The 19,706-nt window shown below is 40.3% G+C and overlaps 1 protein-coding gene across 10 annotated transcripts in view; it reads left to right on the top strand.

The window, feature by feature from the left end:
* Positions 1–19,706, top strand: part of Ktn1 (kinectin 1) — a 98,997-nt gene that overhangs the window by 8,378 nt on the left and 70,913 nt on the right. For all 10 annotated transcript variants that reach the window (XM_057786781.1, XM_057786784.1, XM_057786780.1 and 7 more), the window contains exons 2-3: positions 12,103–12,655; positions 15,972–16,109. In XM_057786781.1, coding sequence (XP_057642764.1) covers positions 12,133–12,655; positions 15,972–16,109 — 661 coding nt within the window. In that variant the 5' untranslated portion in view covers positions 12,103–12,132. The remainder of the gene's footprint in view (positions 1–12,102; positions 12,656–15,971; positions 16,110–19,706) is intronic.

Raw genomic sequence — 19,706 nt, 5'->3', positions numbered from 1 at the left:
CTCAGGCCAGCCCCTTGTCAGGACTTGCTGCCTAGCTCAGTCTGAGGAGCACTTGCTCTGTGTGCTCTTCGCACAGCTGTGCTGGAGTCCACTGTGTGCAGGCTTTCCAGCTCTGCTTCCCTTACATAGGCTGCTGGGAGTTTGCTGTGGACTGACATTAAAGTCAGAATTCAAGTGTAGACTACAGATTAGATCGTAAGCACTAATCAGTGAGCACCTTTGAGTTTGCCCACCTGAGGGAGTGTGTCCATAGCATGAACCACCAGGAAATAGGATGCATTATTTTTGTACTTACTAAATTTGTGTGTGTGTGTCTGTGTGTGTGTGTGTACATGTGTATGCAGGTGTGTGGAGGCCAGAGAAAAACTTTCTGGAGTCAGTTTTCCTCTTTAATTATGTGGGTCCTGGGGATTGAACTCAGGTTGTCAGGCTTGGTGGCAGGCCCCTTTATCCACTGACTATCTTGCCAGCCTTATTTTTATACTTTGGTTATGCCTTTCCCAAAGTTCTCTTGTGATTGAATTAATTGTACTCAAACTAGTAATTGTGAAAGTTTTCTCCCCAGTCCATGCCTTTAAAAATTTACCAACACTAGTGAAAGGTGATAATACTTTCAAATGTAATTTTTTGATGGTTTCCTGACCTCTAGCCCACAATAAACCCATTTGTGTATAGTGTTGCTGGGCCAGTGAAGTGAGTCCCATTCTTATGGCACCTGGTTTTTTTTTTGCTCTGCTTGCCCAACTAAAAAAGATGTTACAGTGTTTCAGTTTGCTTACCTTAGTGTTACTGAGGTGGCTTGGGAAATACATATGTGGCCGTGTGGGCATGGTGTGGTGCCTGCCTGAGACTCAGCACAGAAACCAGAAAGCGGGGAGGGGGAAGAAAATGCCTACAAGCCAGTGTGGTGAGTAGAATATGGTTTTAGGTAAAATTTTGCATTTTGATAGTCATTTCAGGTAAGGTTACTGCTTCGTTTATATTGTCTTTTGTGTTAATTACATTTTTTAAAAAATTATTTTTATTTTACTTGCATTAGTCTTTTGCCTACATGTATGTCTGTGTGAGGGTGTCAGATCTTGTAGTTATAGACTGATGTTAGCAGCCATGAGTGCTGAGAGTTGAACCTGGGTCCTCTGGAAGAGCAGTTGGTGCACTTAACTGCTGAGCCTTCTCTCCAGTGCATGTTATTTATCTTTCACAAATGTTTATATCAGTTTTTTTTTAAAGACCTCGTACTGGCAAATGTAGTGTATTTGTAAACCTTTAGCTTACAGAAAAGCAACTCATTATTTTATCAGGTTTTGAGTACTTTACTTTCTACGTATAAAACTTTGGATTTATTTAGAATGTTACGATGTGTATGTGTGGGTACGCATGTGCCACAGTGCATGAGCAGAGGTCAGAAAACATTACGCTGGGCTGTGGTGGTACATGCCTTTAATTCCAGCACTTGGGAGGCCAGCCTGGTCTACAGAGCAAATTCCAGGACAGCCAGGCCTGTTACACAGAGAAACCCTGTCTTGAAAAAATCAAAACCAAAAGAAGCCCCCCAATCCAAAAACAAATAAACAAACAAACGAAAAACCAAAAAAAAGCAAAAGAAAGAAACTGACTGGAATTATATGTCCTTCCACCAGGGAATCAAGGAATCAGACTTGAAGTGGGCAGGCTTGGGTGGTGTCAGGTACTTATGTATTGGTAAAATACCTTGACCAAAAAAAAACCCAAAAAAACAAAAAACCAAAAAAAACCAAACAAACAAAAAAATACCAAAAACAAGTTAGGGAAGAAAAGGTGGAGTGGGTTCTGAAGGGAAGGTATGGCTGCAGGAAGCGGGAGATCACACCCCTGTGTATACAGGAAGCTAGGAGAGCCGGAAGCTGGGCAAGGCCTCTAGTGCTCTGCTTGTCTAGCAGAGCCCTGGTTCGTAAGTTTCCACAGCGTCACCAGGTACCTGAGCCTCTCGGGGACATGTCTCACTGAAGCCACCACAGACATCTGACTTTCATCTAAGAAATCTCTCTGGCTCTGATTTTTTTTTTTTTGACAGGGTTTCTCTGTAGCTTTGGAGCCTGTCCTGGAATTCACTCTTGTAGACCAGACTGGCCTCGAACTCACAGAGATCCACCTGCTTCTGCCTCCCGAGTGCTGGGATTAAAGGTGTGTGCCACCACCATCCGCCCTGGATGTTTTTATCTTGTCTTTGCTCTACTGATTAGAAATAACTTTCAATAATCTCTTTGGATTTCCTTGAGTTAGCTTGTTTTTGAGACAGGGTCTTACTGTATAGCCCTGTCTGATCTAAAAGTCAGTGTGTAGATCATGCTGGCTTTGAAGTCACAGAGATGAGCCTCCCTGTGCTTTGAGCACTGGAATTAGGAGTGCTCTGCCATACCTGGTTTAGTGTTTTTTTTTTAAATTATTATTATTTTTTGAAACAGGGTTTCACTATAGCTTTGGAGCCTATCCTGGAACTAGCTTTTGTAGTCCAGGCTGGCCTTGAACTCACAGAGATCCACCTGCCTCTGCCTCCCAAGTGCTGGGATTAAAGGTGTGCGCCACCACCGCCCGACTTTTTTTTTTTAATTACTAAAAGAAAATATTTACTTTTATTCTTTGTCTATGTGTGTGTAAAGTGATTTTTTTCATTTATGGAATCTTGCAAAATACATAGTTATTTTGGGCTCCTCTTAATTTACAAGGTGACCTTATCTTGTAAGTGGTTGTATTCCATTACTGTCTCTCTCCTCTAATCTAACTGAAGGCATGTTAATGGATGTCCTTGACTTCCATCATACTTTCTATTCCAGGCTGGCCTCAAACTGTCTGTCTGCCTGAATTAGCCCTCCACGTATGGTGTTATAGGCTTGTGCCACCATACCCAGGCCTTTGAAACTATTTTTAATCATTTATTAGTTTTAAATTTTTGATTGCTTTTTATTTTGCAGAAATCCTAATTCCTATTTGTTAAGTCACTTTTTCCTATTGACTGCTTTTTGTTCATTTACTTCTGCTGGAGTAAATACCATGACCAGTCTCAAGTGTGGGTAGGACAGTTTTGAATGGGCCTCTCCCGAGTGTGGTTGAGGAGGCTTTTTATTGTAGATGTATTGAGAGGCTTTTTATTGTAGAGGCATCTGGAAGGGTCCAGACTGACCATGGCCAGCAGACTAAACCAGGCTTTGGGAAGGGAGAGTGAGAAAGGAACCAAGGGGCCAAGAGAGTGCATGGGAGCCAAGAGGGCATGTAGCCAAAATGGCTGCCTTACAGAGGGATCAGAGTCTGGGGGAAGGGAAAGGAAGCCCAATCCCCAGTGGCTGGAGAGGTTTAGGGTGGGGGCGGGGTGAGAAGTGCTGGGAGGAGCCCCAGGTACTGAGACTTGTCCTGGTGTCTTTAGGAACATGACAGTTTCATTTTACAGATTATAGTCCATCATCCAGGGAAATCAGATTAGAAATTGTGGCAGAAACCTGAAGGCAGGAGCCCAGAGGTAAGAACTAATGCAGAGGCCATGGAGGAGTGCTGTTGGCTACTTGCTCCTTATAGCTTGTTCAAGCTGCCTTCTTCATTGCATACATGATCACCAACCCCCATGGGCTTGCCTACAGGCCTATCTGGTTGTGAGTATTTTCTCAGTTGAAGTTCCTTTTTCCAAAACGATTCTAGTGTCTATCCTATTTGTCATAGCACAGCGTTTATCACTGTGACATTGTCATGCATGGATTATATTCATGCCTCATCTGTCCCTGTGTCCTTCCCAGTAATGCCCTTCTTCCTGGTAGTGCCCTTTCTATATCTCATGTGTTTTTCTTCCTCTATTCTACATAGGAGAAAATAATTGATACTTGCCTTTCTGTGTCTGGTTTTATTCTGCTAACATGATTGTCTCTAGTTCTGTCTGTCCTGCAGACAAGATGATTTTCTTCTTTATGGCTGAAAGAATTCTCTACTGGTATGTGCTACATTTTCTTAGTTGGTGGACATCTGAGTGATTCCATAAACTTGACTGTTATGAATATTGTTGCAGTAGACATGGATGTATACGCAACTTTACTGTGTGCTGTTTTGATTCCTTTAGTATTTACTTAGGGAGTGGTATAGCAGGCTATGATAGTTCTATTTTTATCTTTCTAGAGTCCCTCATACAAATTTTCAAATAGTTTATATTATATCAAATAGTTTATATTATATCCCTCCCCCATCTTTTGGTGTAATTTTTTTAAGTGATTGACCAAGTCCTAGATATTAGTCCTCTGTCAGATGAGTGGTCTGTAGAGATTTCCTTGAGGTTTTTTAGATGTTTTTTTCCACTGTTTCCTTTGCTCCGTAGTTTGATGCAATCTCGTTGGTCACTTCCTAGTCCTTCCTGAGCTGTTGGGGTAATTAATGCATAGTCATTGCCTGTGCCTATATCTTGACGTGTTCTCTGCTGGCAGTTTCAGGGTTCCAGGCTCTTGATTTGTTGTGAGTGGATTTCCAGGTAGGGTGAGAGAGATGACTCTAGCTTCAGTCTTCTGCATGTGCATGTCTGGTTTTCCTAGCACAGAAGGAGGCTGCCTTTTCTCCAGTATGTGTTTTGCACTTCTGTTGACGGTTGGCCATACATGATTGGGTTTGTTTCTGAATGTTTAAATTGGCTTCATGGTTATTTTTATGCCAGTACCATGCTGTATTTGTTGCTGGGCCTCTGTAGTTTAAGCTGAAACCAGGCATTGTGATAGCTCTAGCAATGTTCCTTTTTCTGAGTGTTGCTTTTGGATATTTTGGCCACCAGTAATACATATTGCTTGTCACTATGGCATACTGCCTATAAACGAACCATTTTTCTAAAAAAAAAAATGCATTTGGCTTAAAAAAAGCAATATAAAATTAGGTATTGTAGTCTTAAGGACTGGAAGCATGATACAGTGGTGATCTGTTTGGAATGCAGAGTATTTAGGCTCGGTGATCAGATTCTAGCTTGTTTTACCAGGATGTAGTAATAAACTTGCTCAGTGTAGACCTCACAGCTCTTGCTAACTACTTTGTCCATTGAAGAGCATGCTGTGGGCTAAGTGCTGACATGCACATTTTCCAAAGCTGTATTCATTTCGTTGTCCCCATGCCACTGCTGTATAGTTAAGGAATTTTAAGTTCCTTGTAGTTATATTTTGTTTATGTTTTAACAAATAAAGCTTGCCTGAACATCAGAGTGCAAAGCTAAGCCACCAGAGGCCAGGGAGTGGTGGCACACAGCTTTAATCCCATGTCTTGGGGACAGAGGCAGAGGGATCTCTGTTAGTTCAAGGCAACCCTGGACTATACAAGATTGAATCCATTTAAAAGAGAAAAAACTCACACAAAGTTGATCCCAGGACTTGGGATCACGTCTTTAATCCCTAGTGGAGGTCGTTTTCAACCTTCTTTAATACAGTTCCTCAGGTTGTGGTGACCCCCTCAACCATAAAATTATTTTTGTTGCTACTTCATAACTAATTTTACTAGTTTTGAATGGTAATATAAATATCTGATATGCGATCCCTATGAAAGGGTTGTTCAAGAACCACTGCTTTGGCTCGCAGTGGTGGGTGGGGGCACACCTTTAATCCCATCACCCGGGAGGCAGAGGCAGGTGGATCTCTGAGTTCGAGGCCAACCTGGTCTACAAAGCGAGTTCCAGGACAGCTAGGACTACACAGTGAAACCCTGTCTCGAACCCCCCTCCCCCCAAAAAAAGGAACCACTTTTTTTTTTTTGGATCTTTCTGTGTCTGTGTTGAAAGCCACCCTGGTCTATATATCTAGTTTTAGAACAGCTCAGGCTGTTATACCTAGAAACCCTGTCTTTGTTTGAGAACCAAAGGAAACAGGCAGGTGAATCTTGAGTGTGAGGCCAGCCTGGTCTACAGAGCCAGTTCCAGGGCAGTCAGGACCACACAGAAAAAAACCTTATCTCGAAAAACAATAAAAAAGTGATTACTTAAATTTCTGTTTTAATGTGAAAGAAATTTAGCTATTTATGATTTCATTCTATTTAAAAATGTAATGATTTTTTTTATTCATAGTCTTGGTTTATGTAACTGTTATGTTCAATATAAATGATCTTTTATGTCTTTTTCTATATTGCAGTCTTAACTCTGTTGTGTAATATTTCTGTAGATATTCCACATTGAAATAATTTGTTTTCCCGTTGAAAACAGTGAAATACACATTTCTCTGTGTGTGTATACACACATATACTCTTGCCAGTTAAGTGGTTTGATAGGAATTCTTAAAATTATTTTTAGACTTAAATGTCTTAGGGCCAGGTCTCCCTGTGTGGTGTAGGCTGGCGTCTTGACTGGTGATCTTGCTGTGTCAGCCTGCAGGAGTAGGCTTCAGTCACATTTAACAGCAAGGTGATTCCCAGGTAACTCATGATATGTGCTCTGAAATACAGCATGTGAACTTACCCTCCATTTTTTCTGTTTGGAGTGCTGTGGAAGTCACACATGCCAGGCACATTCTTTACCATTGAGTAATTCTATCATCTATATTGTTAATATTTTTGGAATTCTTTAAATGAACTTCAGGGTTGAAATCTTTGATTCTTATTTTAGAACAAGGTTTTTGTGCAGAGATGTATGTTTTCCCTTGAAAGTCCTGGGAATTATTTGTAAACATTAGTGGGGATACTTTTTTTTTTTTGTAGAAAAGAAACACTAGGTATATCTCATCACTTTGGTGAAGGATTTAGCTTGAGTAAAATATAGACGACAGTTGTGTGTGGACTGTGCTTTGAGTTTAGAAAGGTGATTAGTACTTTCTACCTGAAGGGAGAGGTTACGTCGGTCATTTTGCCAAGTCTGTCTAGTCTCTGTTACCAGGTCAAACATAATGAATTGCATACTGTGGGCTTAGAAAATTTTAATGGTAGTGTTTCTGTCAACTACAGCTAAATTAACTTTGTCCCAACCCCTTTCCCATTACCTCTTCACGTGGAAAATTCATTATTTAGTTCACTTTTTTTGAGTTCACTTTTTATTTTGTTCCTAGGCTTTCATTGTCATCTTTTCCCCTTAATGTGTAACCCTGTTGTCTGCAGATACAATTTGAGCTTGAGGTGTAGTAATGGATATAATCCATGCTTATGTATTAAGCACTTATTTTACCTGTTACGAATATGGAATTGAACATTTTGTAACCTTTTTTAAGGCAAAGCTCAATATTTCAAGGCAGGTGATTCTGACATTCCTCTATCACCAGTTTTAGTTACTGAATTTATTATATGTAACACATCGCCCCCCAAACCCCCAAATCCTGTGCCCAAGACAGGGTGGGTTTCACTGTGTTGCTCTGGCTGTCCTGGAACTCATTATGTACCCAGACCTTGAACTCAAGATCCACTTGCCTCTGTCTCCCGAGTGCTGGGATTAAAGATGTGCTACTCTGTCTGATTTATGAAACACTATCCCCTGCCCTTTCTTTGAGACAGGTTTTCTCTGTGTCCTGGACTCATTCTGTAGACCAGGCTGGCCTCGAACTCTGAGATCCCCCTGCTTCTGCCTCCCAAGTGTTGGGATTAAAGACATGATTTCTGACTTCAGTAGAACTGAATTTAACCAAGAGTCACAGCAGCATTTGTAGTTGTTGTTTTATCTTTTTTAGATAGAGTCTTGTGTCACCCAAGCTGGCTTTGAATTTGTACCAGCACATCCAGTTTAAATGGTTCTAAGGATTGAATCTCGTGCCAGCAAGCACTCTACCAACTGAGCCACCCCCAAGTACTTGTAGTTCTTTTTTTTTTAAAAAGATTTATTTATTATGTATACAATGTTCCTCCTGCATGTACACCTCTGTGCCAGAAGAGGGCACCAGACCCCATTACAGATGATTATGAGCCATTATGTGGTTGCTGGGAATTGAACTCAGGACCTTTGGAAGAACAGCCAGTGTTCTTAACCTCTGAGCCATCTCCAGCCCCGTACTTGTAGTTCTTATAGATATACTTTGAGTTGGTTTTGAGGCTGAGTGTTCGGCGTCTGCAGTTTGTATGTGATGCCGCTATGTGTCCTGACAGTGTGGTCAGGGTCCTCCACATACAGATGAGATCCACAGGAGTTCAAGCGAAAGTCTCGAGGGAGTCCGTGAAAATCCAAAGAAGGCAGCACCGTTCCTTCAGCTCTGTGGGCTCTGCAAACGACCATCGAAACTGAGCAGAACTCTGAGGACAATGTTTCAGGCTCTGTGCTCTGACATTGGGCTCTTTCCATGAGCATTTGCTGCTCTTCCTTTCTATCTGAATGAAGTTGGTCAGCGTGATCACAGAGGAAGACTCTGGAAGCCTATGTGTGTATAGGTGTATAGGTTTAGCTTGCTCTTTTAGTGTCTGTCTGCTGATAAGCAAAAGTTTGAAATGTGTACCAGTTCATTTTTCTTCTCTCAGTGGCCCAGTACAGTTGTATATCCTGTGGATACTTTAAAAAAATAAAACACCAAACACCAATCTTTAAGAACATTTCAGTTGAACACAGGCCGGCACAGCAAACAATGTTTAATTGACTCACAAACTAGATGAGGTGTTAGGGGGAACAATTTTAAACAGTTACTATGTGATTCCCTCCCCCCTTAAACTTATGAGATGTTATTGTAGTAAAATGCTTGTGGAAATGTGACTTTTAGTCAGAAAGATTAATCTTTTTTTTTAATATTTATTTATTATTTATTATGTATACAGTAGTCTATCTGTGTGTATGCCGAAGGCCAGAAGAGGGCACCAGACCTCATTACAGATGGTTGTGAGCCACCATGTGGTTGCTGGGAATTGAACTCAGAACCTTTGGAAGAGCAGGCAATGCTCTTAACCACTGAGCCATCTCTCCAGCCCAGAAAGATTAATCTTTGTTGTGCCTGTTGAACTATTTTGTTTTCAGGTTCTATTTCAACTTAGATGTGTGTCATTGCTGGTGTAACTTGAATTAAGAATGCTGGTTTTAAAATGAGCTATAAATTAATTGAAAGACAAAGTTGATTTTAATAAGCTTAAAGCTGTTTATGATTAGCATGTACAGTTATTCTGTTTGGCTTGGCAATTAACACAGACAAATGGCTCTTTTACTAATATATGTTCAGGGAGGATCTCATGTAGCTCAGGTTGGGTTTCAACTCTCCCCCAGTCCCCAAGACCATTTCACTATGCAGCTTTGGAGCCTGTCCTGGAACTGACTCTGTAGACCAGGCTGGCCTTGAACTCACAAAGAGTTCTGCCCACCTCCTGAGTGGTAGGATTAAAGGTGTGCACCGCCACTGCCCAAATTGGGTTTCAATTCTTGATCCTTCTACCTCTGTCTCCCAAATGCTGGGATTGTAGGTGTGCATCATCACATTGGACACCTTTATTTTGTCTGGTAATATTTGTAAGTTTGTAAAAATTTCGGTAAACCAAAGTTCTAAAGTAACTAAGAACAATGATTCTACATTTAGGAAGAATTTGTTTGTGTGTTTGCTCTTTTCTTCTTTGGCCTAACTTGGTGTGAGGGAACTTGAACTTCTTATTGTCCTGGCACCAGCCCTGACTCCGGGATTCTAGAGTCATGTGTCACTATACCCAGTTCATGAGGGGAATCAAACTGTTCTGTGTATGGTAGGCAAACACTCTGTCCACTGTTTACATCCCCAGACCATCCCCTTTAAAAACAACACATTTACATATTAATTGATTGCTTCAATTAAGAGAAAGATCTCAGCTATAATAGGCTAGTTTTGAGTTCACTATGTAGTTGGAGGTAACCTGGGATGTAAGATGCTCCTGCTCTATCTTTAGAGTGCTGGGCTTAGGGACTTGTACTACCAAGCTTGGTTTTTATGAGGTGCTGGAGGTCAAACCCAGGGCTTTGTGACTGTTAGGCCTACCAGTAGATCCATTTTCACCCTCAGAATTTCTTTTTTTCTTTTTTTTATTTATTATGTACACAGTGTTCAGCCTCCATGTATGCCTGCAGGCCAGAAGAAGGCACCAGATCTCATTATAGATGATTGTGAGCCACCATGTGGTTGTTGGGAATTAAACTCAGGACCTCCAGAAGAGCAGTCAGTGCTCTTAACTTCTGAGTCATCTCTCCAGCCCCCAGAATTTGACTTCTTGAATCATCTTTAAGACCATCAATTAAAAAGCTTAAATATTCTAAAATTTATTTTACATTAAATGTACAAAAGTTGGGATTGGGGAGATGGCTCTGTGGTTAAGAACATGTGCTGCTCTTGTAGAGGACCTGAGTTTGGGTCTCAAGTCAGGTGGCAGACTGTAATCCTAGCTCCAGGAACTCCAGTGCTTCTGGCCTTTGAGGACACCTACATTCAGGGGTGTGTGTGTGTGTGTGTGCGCGCGCGCGCGCACATACACACACTAGAAGATAAATTTTTTTAAAAAATACAAAGATTAGCTTGCTTCAATTTGCTTTATTATAAGCGTGTCATAGTAATCATATCTGTGTTACACATGCTCCGTTTTTTACAACATAGTGGAGGTAACATAAGAATACATGTAACAGCCAGTTGATGGTGGCTCACCTTTAATCCCAGCACTTGGGAGGCAGAGGCAGGCAGATCTGAGTTTAAGGCCAGTCTGGTCTACAGAGTGAGTTCCAGGACAGGCTCAAAAGCTACAAAAACAGAATAAATGTAGCATAGACATATATATGGGAATACTGATATCTAGAATCTAAACTCCCACATCACTTTTACTTTCAGTTTAAGTTCTGCAAAAACTCCAGGAGGTGAGGCCTATGATGTCTGTGTTCAAGGCAGATGTGGCCAGGTAATGAGAGTACTCCTTCACGCAGCACCGGTCATCAGATAGCGGTGTCAGGCGCTGATGCTGAGGTAGAGCCTTGTAGAAGACTGGCAGTGCACAGTGACTTGTGTCATCCATGGAGTAAGATCAGAGGATTTGAGAAAAGCATCTTCTTTGTGCTTGTAATGTCAATACCACATCACATCATTGTGATTTTTTTTTTTTTTTAGCTTCAGTTTCCATTTTCTTGCTGTGTCTCATCGTATCATGAGACTGGTTGTTAGAGGAATACATTTGTTAGCAGTTGTCTTAATCACACCTATCTTTTCCTTTTATAATTTTCCTTTTATAATTTTTTATTTCTTCAAGACAGGGTTTCTCTTTGTAACCCTGGCTGTCTTGGAACTCACTCTGTAGACCAAGCTGGCCTTGATCCATCTGTCTCTGCCTTTCGAGTGCTGAGATTAAAAGTGTGTGCCACCACGGCCGGTCTCTCAGAGTTTTGTACTTTTAATGACGTTTGTATGTTGGTTATTGCTAATATATCTTTATTTTCACATGTAGTAAGTAGTATATATTATATACTGAAATGGGGGATTCTAAGTATTAAAATAAGTACCCAAAGCGAGGCTGGAGGTATAGTGTATTATAGGTGGAATATTCTGTCCTGCCTGCCAGCTCCCAAGTAATCACCTGGAGACTTAGTATTAATTGTAAGTACTTGGCCAAAAGCTTATGCTTGTTATTAACTAGCCCTTACAACTTGAATTAATACATGTTTATTAATTTATGTGCTGCCACATGGCTAGTGGCTTGTCACCTCATCTCCTCCATTCTGTCTGGCTGTCGGCTCTGTCCTTCGTCTTCAGGAACAGCGTTCAGAACAGTCTGACTCGCCCGCCTAACCTCTTCCTGCCTAGCTCTTTATTAAACCAGTGAGAGCAGCATATCTTTACAGTGTGCCAAAGGATTAGTCCACAGCAGTAAATGGTATACATGTATTTGGGGTGTTCTGGGTTGAATTCCTAGCAGTATTTCTCCTGATTTGTCTTTCCCCTCCTACCCTGTTGGAGGGAGGGCAGTGGAGAACTACCCTCCCCCTCCTCTCCCTTTTAGGGTCTTGTCATGTGGTTTGAGAAGGAAAGGACACCTCCATTCTTTGGTCACCACCCATTTCCCTTTCTTAGTATAGTTCAGTTGTAGAACCCATGTTTTTATTGCTTATTGTTTTGGGCTATGTTTGTAGATCAGATTGGATTTGAGATGCTAATTGAATGGGCAGGTTGTTATAAGGTTTTTTTTCTAACTGACTAGGATTTTTCCATGTCTTTTTTTGCCTCCCCCATTTAGATTTCCCAGGTTCACGCTAAGAGAAACACCATGGAGTTTTATGAGTCAACATATTTTGTTTTCCTTATCCCTTCGGTGGTTATTACTGTCATTTTTCTTTTCTTCTGGCTTTTCATGAAAGAAACATTATATGATGAAGTTCTTGCAAAACAAAAAAGAGAACAAAAGCTGATTTCTACAAAGACAGATAAAAAGAAGGCAGAAAAGAAAAAGAATAAAAAGAAAGAAATCCAGAATGGGACCATTCATGAATCTGATTCTGAGAACGTACCTCGGGACTTTAAATTATCTGACGCTTCGGTTGTGGAAGATGAGCAGTTTGTACCTGCTCCTTTGAATATGTTTGAAACTTCCAGCAGTGTTAGGGAAAGAAAGAAGAAGGAAAAGAAACAAAAACCTTCACTTGAGGAACAGATCATCAAAGAAAGTGATGCATCAAAGACTCCGGGCAAAAAAGTAGAGCCCGTCCTAGTTACAAAGCCGCCGGCCCCACCTCCCGAAGCAGCTGCCTCGAAGAAGAAAGCAGGGCAGAAGAAGTCTAAAAATGGAAGCGGTACATAATCTTTTTAACTCATTGCATGATTGCATTTAGTGAGTCTGAAACAGATTGTTCACCTGTTTGCTTTGGCTAACAGGAATTGCCAATAGAAATTAGCAGTGATTAAAGAAACACTTTAAACATCCAGAACTATGTAAAGACTCACTGAGAATGGATACACCTGAATTGGGGGACTTAAGGGCTTGTAGTTACTCACAGTGACATTTCAGTGAACACTTTGTAATCAGTGTGATAAGGGTTGGAAAGGTGAAACATTGCTTTTCACTTCTGATTCAGCTTTCAAACAATTCCGTATCTGGAGGCACTGGGCCTGCAGAGATGAGTCATATGCCAGCTGTAGACACTAGAATAAGAGGTCATGATGGCAGAACAAGATCAGGTGATCTGGGTCTCAGGACTTCCAAGGCGGGCCCCTGGAACATGCAGTGCCAGGCATTACTTTAAAAGCTTGAGAAAGTGCTGGCTAGTTGTGATTGTGTATATAAGTACATATTTGTGTATGTGTGTATATATATGTATACACACATATACAAATATGCACGCACATATATGTATCTATATAATCATTGGATACAAAATACTTGAAAAAAGATTGTTTCTGTGAAAATATCTCAAAGGGTGCCCATTTTCAGTATGGGTATTAATTTAAAATTGACATCATTCCCTAGATAATATGCTACAACTATTTACATAATGTCCACTTTTTATAATGTATTATTATAAGTAATCTAGAGAGCTTTAAAGTATACAGGAGAAGTTCATGAGCTGTAGTGAAATACATGTCATTTTCTGTAGGGGGGCTGAGCACTCAGGCTTTGGTATTGGTGGTATTTTCTAGAACTGCCCCCCATGGGTGTCAGAACGAGTGTACAGTGAACAGTTCCTGAGAAATGGCGATTGATGTGTGCAGTTGCAGAGAGCTGGCATTGTATGAAGGGACCGAAATTCTTTGTGTAGCCTTATTTATGGTGTTAATGGTTAGGTTGGACTTAAAGGACTTGCTTGCAGCTATGACTACATATGGTACTAGAGAAATAATAGGAAGCACTACATGCCTTAGGAAGGAGAATGTGTGAGCCGGGAAGAAGTATGGAAGAAATAATGTAGAAGAAATACAGAAGTCAGCAATAGTAATACCTACAAATAACGGTATTTATGGGTGAAGAGTTTATGGAGGAAGGTCTTTCCCTACTTTGACAGAAAGCTGCTTCTCAGGGCCTAGGAGAGATACATGAATATAGAGTATTTTTCTTTTCTTTTCTTTCTTTCTTTTGTTGTTGTTGTTTTGTTTTTTTGAGATAGAGTTTCTCTGTATCTTTGGCTGTCATGGAATTTGCTTTGTAGATCAGGCTGGCCTCAAAATCATAGAGATCCGCCTGCCTCTCCCTCCCTGAATACTGGGATTAAAGGTGTTTGCCACCACCGCCTGGCTGTGAGTATAGAGTACTGTTGAAAGTGCAGTGGACAAAGTCGAGGTGGTCACAATACTTAGGTAGTGATGTTTTTTGTAAACACCCCAGAAAGTAGGGCTTACATTAATTACTGTTAGAGCTTTCAGTCAGGTTAATATAGTCAGTTTTTTAATTTTGCTATCATCCATCCATCATCCATCCATCAATGAATCTATCTTTCATGTACATTGTAGGGGAACAGTGAGTTGAGCAATGTTAGATTGCATTTGATTTATATAATGTAAGTATATTTAAAGAACTATATGCATATTTTTTATATTTATTTATTTTTATTATGTATACAATATTCTGTCTGCATGTATGCCTGTAGTCCAGAAGAGGGCACCAGACCTCATTACAGATGGTTGTGAACCACCATGTGGTTGCTGGGAATTGAACTCAGGACCTTTGGAAGAGCAGGCAATGCTCTTAACCACTGAGCCATCTCTCCAGCTCCCTATATGCATATTTTTAAGAATTTATTTTACATGTATCTGAGTGTTTGCTTACATGTATATTTGTGTGCTAGTTGCGTTCCTGGTGCCTGAACTGTGTCAGATTTTCTGGAACTAAAGTTTTACAGATGATTGTGAGCTACCATGATGCAGCTCCTGGTATTTGAACCAGGTCCTTTGCAGAATTCATAACTGCTGAGCTATCTCTCTAGTTACTGATTAGATTTAAATTTTATAATTCTTGGACAGAATTTCTAAGAACAGATTTCAGAGGCATTTTCACATGGGCAGAAAGACTGTTCAGACATTATTCCAGAGCTAGGTCATGGGACCAGATTGTGGTAGTGCCAAAAGGCACGAATGTAGAGAATGACCAACCTTATGTAGAAGTGTGTGTGTGGTGTTAAAGAAGATAGGCTCAAAGCTGATTGAGAGTCTAAGTTAGAATAGGTTTAGCAGGCTTAAGTCTGTGAGCTAAGTCATCTTGACTTTTGTTGCAAGAATAGATTTTTTTTGTTTTAAATGATTACAGAAAAGAATCAAAGGATGATACTTGGAGAAATGTAGAAATTATCAGCTAGGCCTCAGGCCCCATAAGACTATTTTGAGCACAGCCACTTGTGTGTTTGTGACCAGCTGTCACTGTGGTCGATACAAACGTTCATGGTTGTGGTACTGCAGCATGGGGTGGTCCTCAGAGAATAAAGAAACGTTTCCAGTTTGTGAGTAGGCACGTGTTTCCTAGCCCTGAGGGAAGGAGTTTGGAGAGCGTGGAGGTGAGAAGGGAGGAGAATGCTGTCGCTGTGTCTCCACGCAGGCACAGTGCAGGCTTAGATGCCGGAGTGTGAAGGTAGTGGTTGAAGTCGTGAGCATAGTCGTTCAGTGTGACGAACACCAGCATGTGAGGTGTTCCTTTGAAGCAGTTCACAAAGGACACTCGGAAAGGAAAGTAAGAAGAGAATTGGGGAGCTTAATTTTTTTTAATTGTAGTAAAATTTGGGAGTCAGATTTTAGTTAATCCTTTATTGGAATGGGAGAGATAAAAATTAAGGTGCAGTTAGTGGTCTGTAGAAAGAAAGCACAGGCTGTTATTTTGTCCATGGGAATGGATATGGAAGGTGGAAATTGGCAGTGGCAGGGAAGATTTTCATCTTTCAAATTATAGTTGACCGTACTGTGGGGTGGGAAGGGCTGGGAATGGCTCTGAAGTGAGAAGAAAGGGCTCGTGTAGTAAGGGTTTGATATTGGAGAGAAAGAAAGTCGGAAGGAAAAGTTTTGGTAAGAGAGATTGAATATGAGATTAAGCTTTTTGTGGTAAAGCATGCTGGGAATTTTTAATAATTTCTTGTTTTCTGCTGTGTTCATTGTTTGCTATGATTTTTCTCCCACTTACGTTTACTGAAGATGACCAAGATAAAAATGTGGAAATACTGATGACACCTTCAAAAAAGCAAGACATGTCACTGTTCCCTCACGAGACTAAACCGGAAGGTGGGCTGGGAAAGAAGAAAGGTGTGTCAAAGAAGCAAAAGACAGAAAATGGTGAGATGTGCTGATTCTTAGGAATGCTAACTGTAGAGAAGTGTGGGTTGTAGCTCCGGAGACTGCTCGTGTGTTGTAGCCACTGGAATTGTAGTGCGAGTCTAAAGTGATTTTCACCATATAGCTTGACTTGCTTTACAGATGTGCTAAGAATGCTTGTGTTTAAGTAATCATTTTTGGTTTTGAAAAATAACAGTATGTACGAGCTATATGGAGTAAAAATATTCCCCAAATATTTATACTTAAATTTTTTTCCAAACATTTTATTTTTGTTACAATTATTAACCTGTTAATTGGATATACTAACAATTTTTTAAAGTTATTTATTTGTTTTGAGACTGCCTCATGTTCAGGTTGTCTGCTGACTCATGTGAAGTTTCGGGGGACTTTTGACCTTTGATTCTCCTGTCTGCAGCTCCCCAGTGCTAAGTTCACCTTACTCGACTGGATTCTGTGTGGTGCTGAGAATTGAACCCGGGGCTTTTGTGTGCTAGATGAGCACTGTGTTAACCGAGCTGCATCTCCAGCTCCAGGAATGGGCTTTAATGTGACATGTGTGCTGTGAGGTGTTCACACATATGTCATTTTGAGCCTTACCATCTTTCCTTCCCAGTGCCTCTCCTTCCTCCTCTGGGCTCTGCTCTTCCTGCATAGTCATGCTTCTGTTTTCAAGGTAGTTAGTTTTTGCAGATGAGAGAATACGTGCAATTTTCATGCTTTTTAATACCGTTTGAAAATTATAATCCACATGTATTAGACCTAATGTTACCTTGCATTTCTTATTCTGTCCTACAAATTTGCACGGGTTTATGGTAGGCATCCAATTAGAAGTGACAAAGCAATCTTAGATTGCAGAACATTCCAGAGAAAGCTTGATTATCAGGTTTATGGTGATCACACAGCAGTGTTTACAAATGGTATTAGGCTGTCATATTACTTAGTGCTAGAAGACAGTGTTTGGAAAGAGAAATGATGAAATTTCATGTACATTAAAATTATGTTTCACACATAAGTTATGAGACAATATTACCTGGATATTTTGATACAGTTAAACTTCACTAACTTAAAATAAGAAATAAGAATTATTAATACAAAGTTCTTATGGGGAAGGCTGTATAAGAGCAAACCCAGGCCTTACGCATGCCAGAAGTGCATGGCCACTGAGATCATCCTCGTGCCCTGAAAGTTGGATTGTACCGGAATGTATCAAGGTTTTCATCTGGGTACAAATACTTGTTTTCTCTAAACAAGGTAGTAACTAGTCAGATTCTTTGCTGAGATTCTCATAAAGTTTGGGACTAAGATTATCAGGCTACCCTTCATCTCACCACCACCATCCCCCTCCCCAAGACAGGACCTTTCTGTATAACCTTGTCTTTTCTGGAACACACTGTGTAGACCAGGTTGTCCTCAAAGTCAAGATTCTGTCTGTGCCTCCTGAGTGCTGGGATTAAAGACATGCACACTAGCCCTTTTTCTAGTCTTGATACATATAGTAGGGTGTGCCATAGAAATTAAGTATATGACCTTAAAATGAGATGTTGTAATAGGAGCGGCAGGGCTGTGTCCCCGGCACCCAGCCGCCCGCATGGCTAGCTTATGCCCCAAAATAATTACACGGAAACTGTATTCTTTTAATCACTGCCTGGCCCATTAGTTCCAGCCTCTTATTGGCTAGCTCTTACATATTGATCTAACCCATTTCTAATATTCTGTGTAGTACCACGAGCTGGCTTACCAGGAAAGATCTCAACCTGCGTCTGTCTGGAGTGGGAGAATCATGGCGACTCCCTGACTCTGCTTCTTTCTCCCAGCATTCTGTCTGTTTACTCCACCCACCTAAGGGTTGGCCTATCAAATGGGCCTAGGCAGTTTCTTTATTAATTAACCAATGACCTTCCTCCATCATTTCCCCTTTTTCTGTTTAAACAAAAAAAAGAAGGCTTTAACTTTAACAGCAAAATTACATATAACAAAACAGTTATCAAGTAAAAATTACAATATTTACATCTATTTTATCTTTATCATAACTAAGGAAAACTATAACTACAACTAACTAACCATTCTTCAACTCCATCAAAGACTCCAGAAGGATATATTACCTAAGTAAATGAGAAGTAAGCAACTTACAAAATGCTAGAAATCACAGAGACATCTCGCTGCCTGGACAGTCACCCAAAGTTCCTCTGTACCGTTGGGGCATCCATCTTCAGCCTACAGGCCCATAGTTTTCAGCAGACATTTCCATGAAGCAGGAAAATTCCAAAGACAGTTCAGTCACTTTTTGCTGTGTCCTGCAGAATGTCTCGCAGACTCTTTTAGGAGTCAGGAACCCCGAAAAGCCATCTCACCTTTAGGCAAGTTCAGCAGTCCTCTTTCTGCGGGTTCTCTGTGTCCAGTTTATGCAACAGTCCAGGCAAGAGCAGTTTCTTGCCCAAATGGCTATCAAACTCCTTAAGGAGCCTCTTCGGTGCCCATCTGCCTCTTGAAGTAGATTGGTGCTGCCAGGAGCAGATGTGTCTCATTTTCATAAAAAGCCCTAAATTATTAAAACATTAAATGCCATGTTCTGTAGTCTTTGAAAGATATGAAGAATGCCTAATTGAAATATATCTATGCACATCTAGAAAATCTAACTAACATGACTACAAGCTTGACTATTATTGATGATTATCCAGTAGCAACCTATATTTCCTAATTATACATTACATTTTTAAATGAACTACACAATCACAATACCTTAATCAAGATCAGAAATACATATACATATAACAAAATTGACCTTAAAATCTATACCAATGCAAATTATTCATATCTATATCATATCCCCCTTTAAATGTAAAAGAACATTTATAAACAATATTTGGGAACATGGGCGCAGTTTTTTTCTCCAAACTGCTTCCTGCTGAATGGGGGCGTCGTTAATGGTATAATCTCTGTCAGGGTCATCTCAGTTGGCAGTTGAGTGAAGTAATTTTTTGAGGGTGTTCACAGTAACCTTTCAGGAGGGCGTGGTCTATCATACCACATTGGGATAGACGCAATCCACAGAGTCTCATCCTCTGTGAAAACAAAAGAAGACCCTCTCCAAAGCATCATATCCTTAGACCCAAATTCTGAAATCATAATACCCTTATATCCATTCTGGTTTAGCTTGGCAGCCCATATAATGAAATGTCTCTCTGCAGTTAGCTCCTTTACAGTCAAAAATTTTAAAGAAAACACAATAATACAAAGAATCCAGACTCTGTGAATTTTCCATTTTTACGTGGCTTATTTTTCTTTATTTCTTTTAATCTATAACTATCTGTACTCTGTCTCTTTAAAGACTTTACCCTTTTTTAAGACATTAACTTTATTCTTTATATATATATTTTTTCTCTCTCTCAAGCCTACGTACATTCATCCAACAGTGTCTGAATCAGTTCTATTGTGAATCTGTAATTTTTTTACTATCCAGGAGCATTTCTTAAAATGTTAAGCACTTCTTAAAAACTTAAGTTGCACCATGTACAGGTAATACGGTAATACGGTACCACCTATGTCCTTCTCAGTCTAAACCTTAACTGCCCTGTTGTTATGGTAATTACGGTAGTT

This window comes from Chionomys nivalis, chromosome 12, assembly GCF_950005125.1.
Source record: "Chionomys nivalis chromosome 12, mChiNiv1.1, whole genome shotgun sequence".
Classification (NCBI taxonomy): Eukaryota; Metazoa; Chordata; class Mammalia; order Rodentia; family Cricetidae; genus Chionomys; species Chionomys nivalis.
Note: the sequence above shows the minus strand (reverse complement) of the source record. Positions and strands in the feature narration are given on the sequence as shown.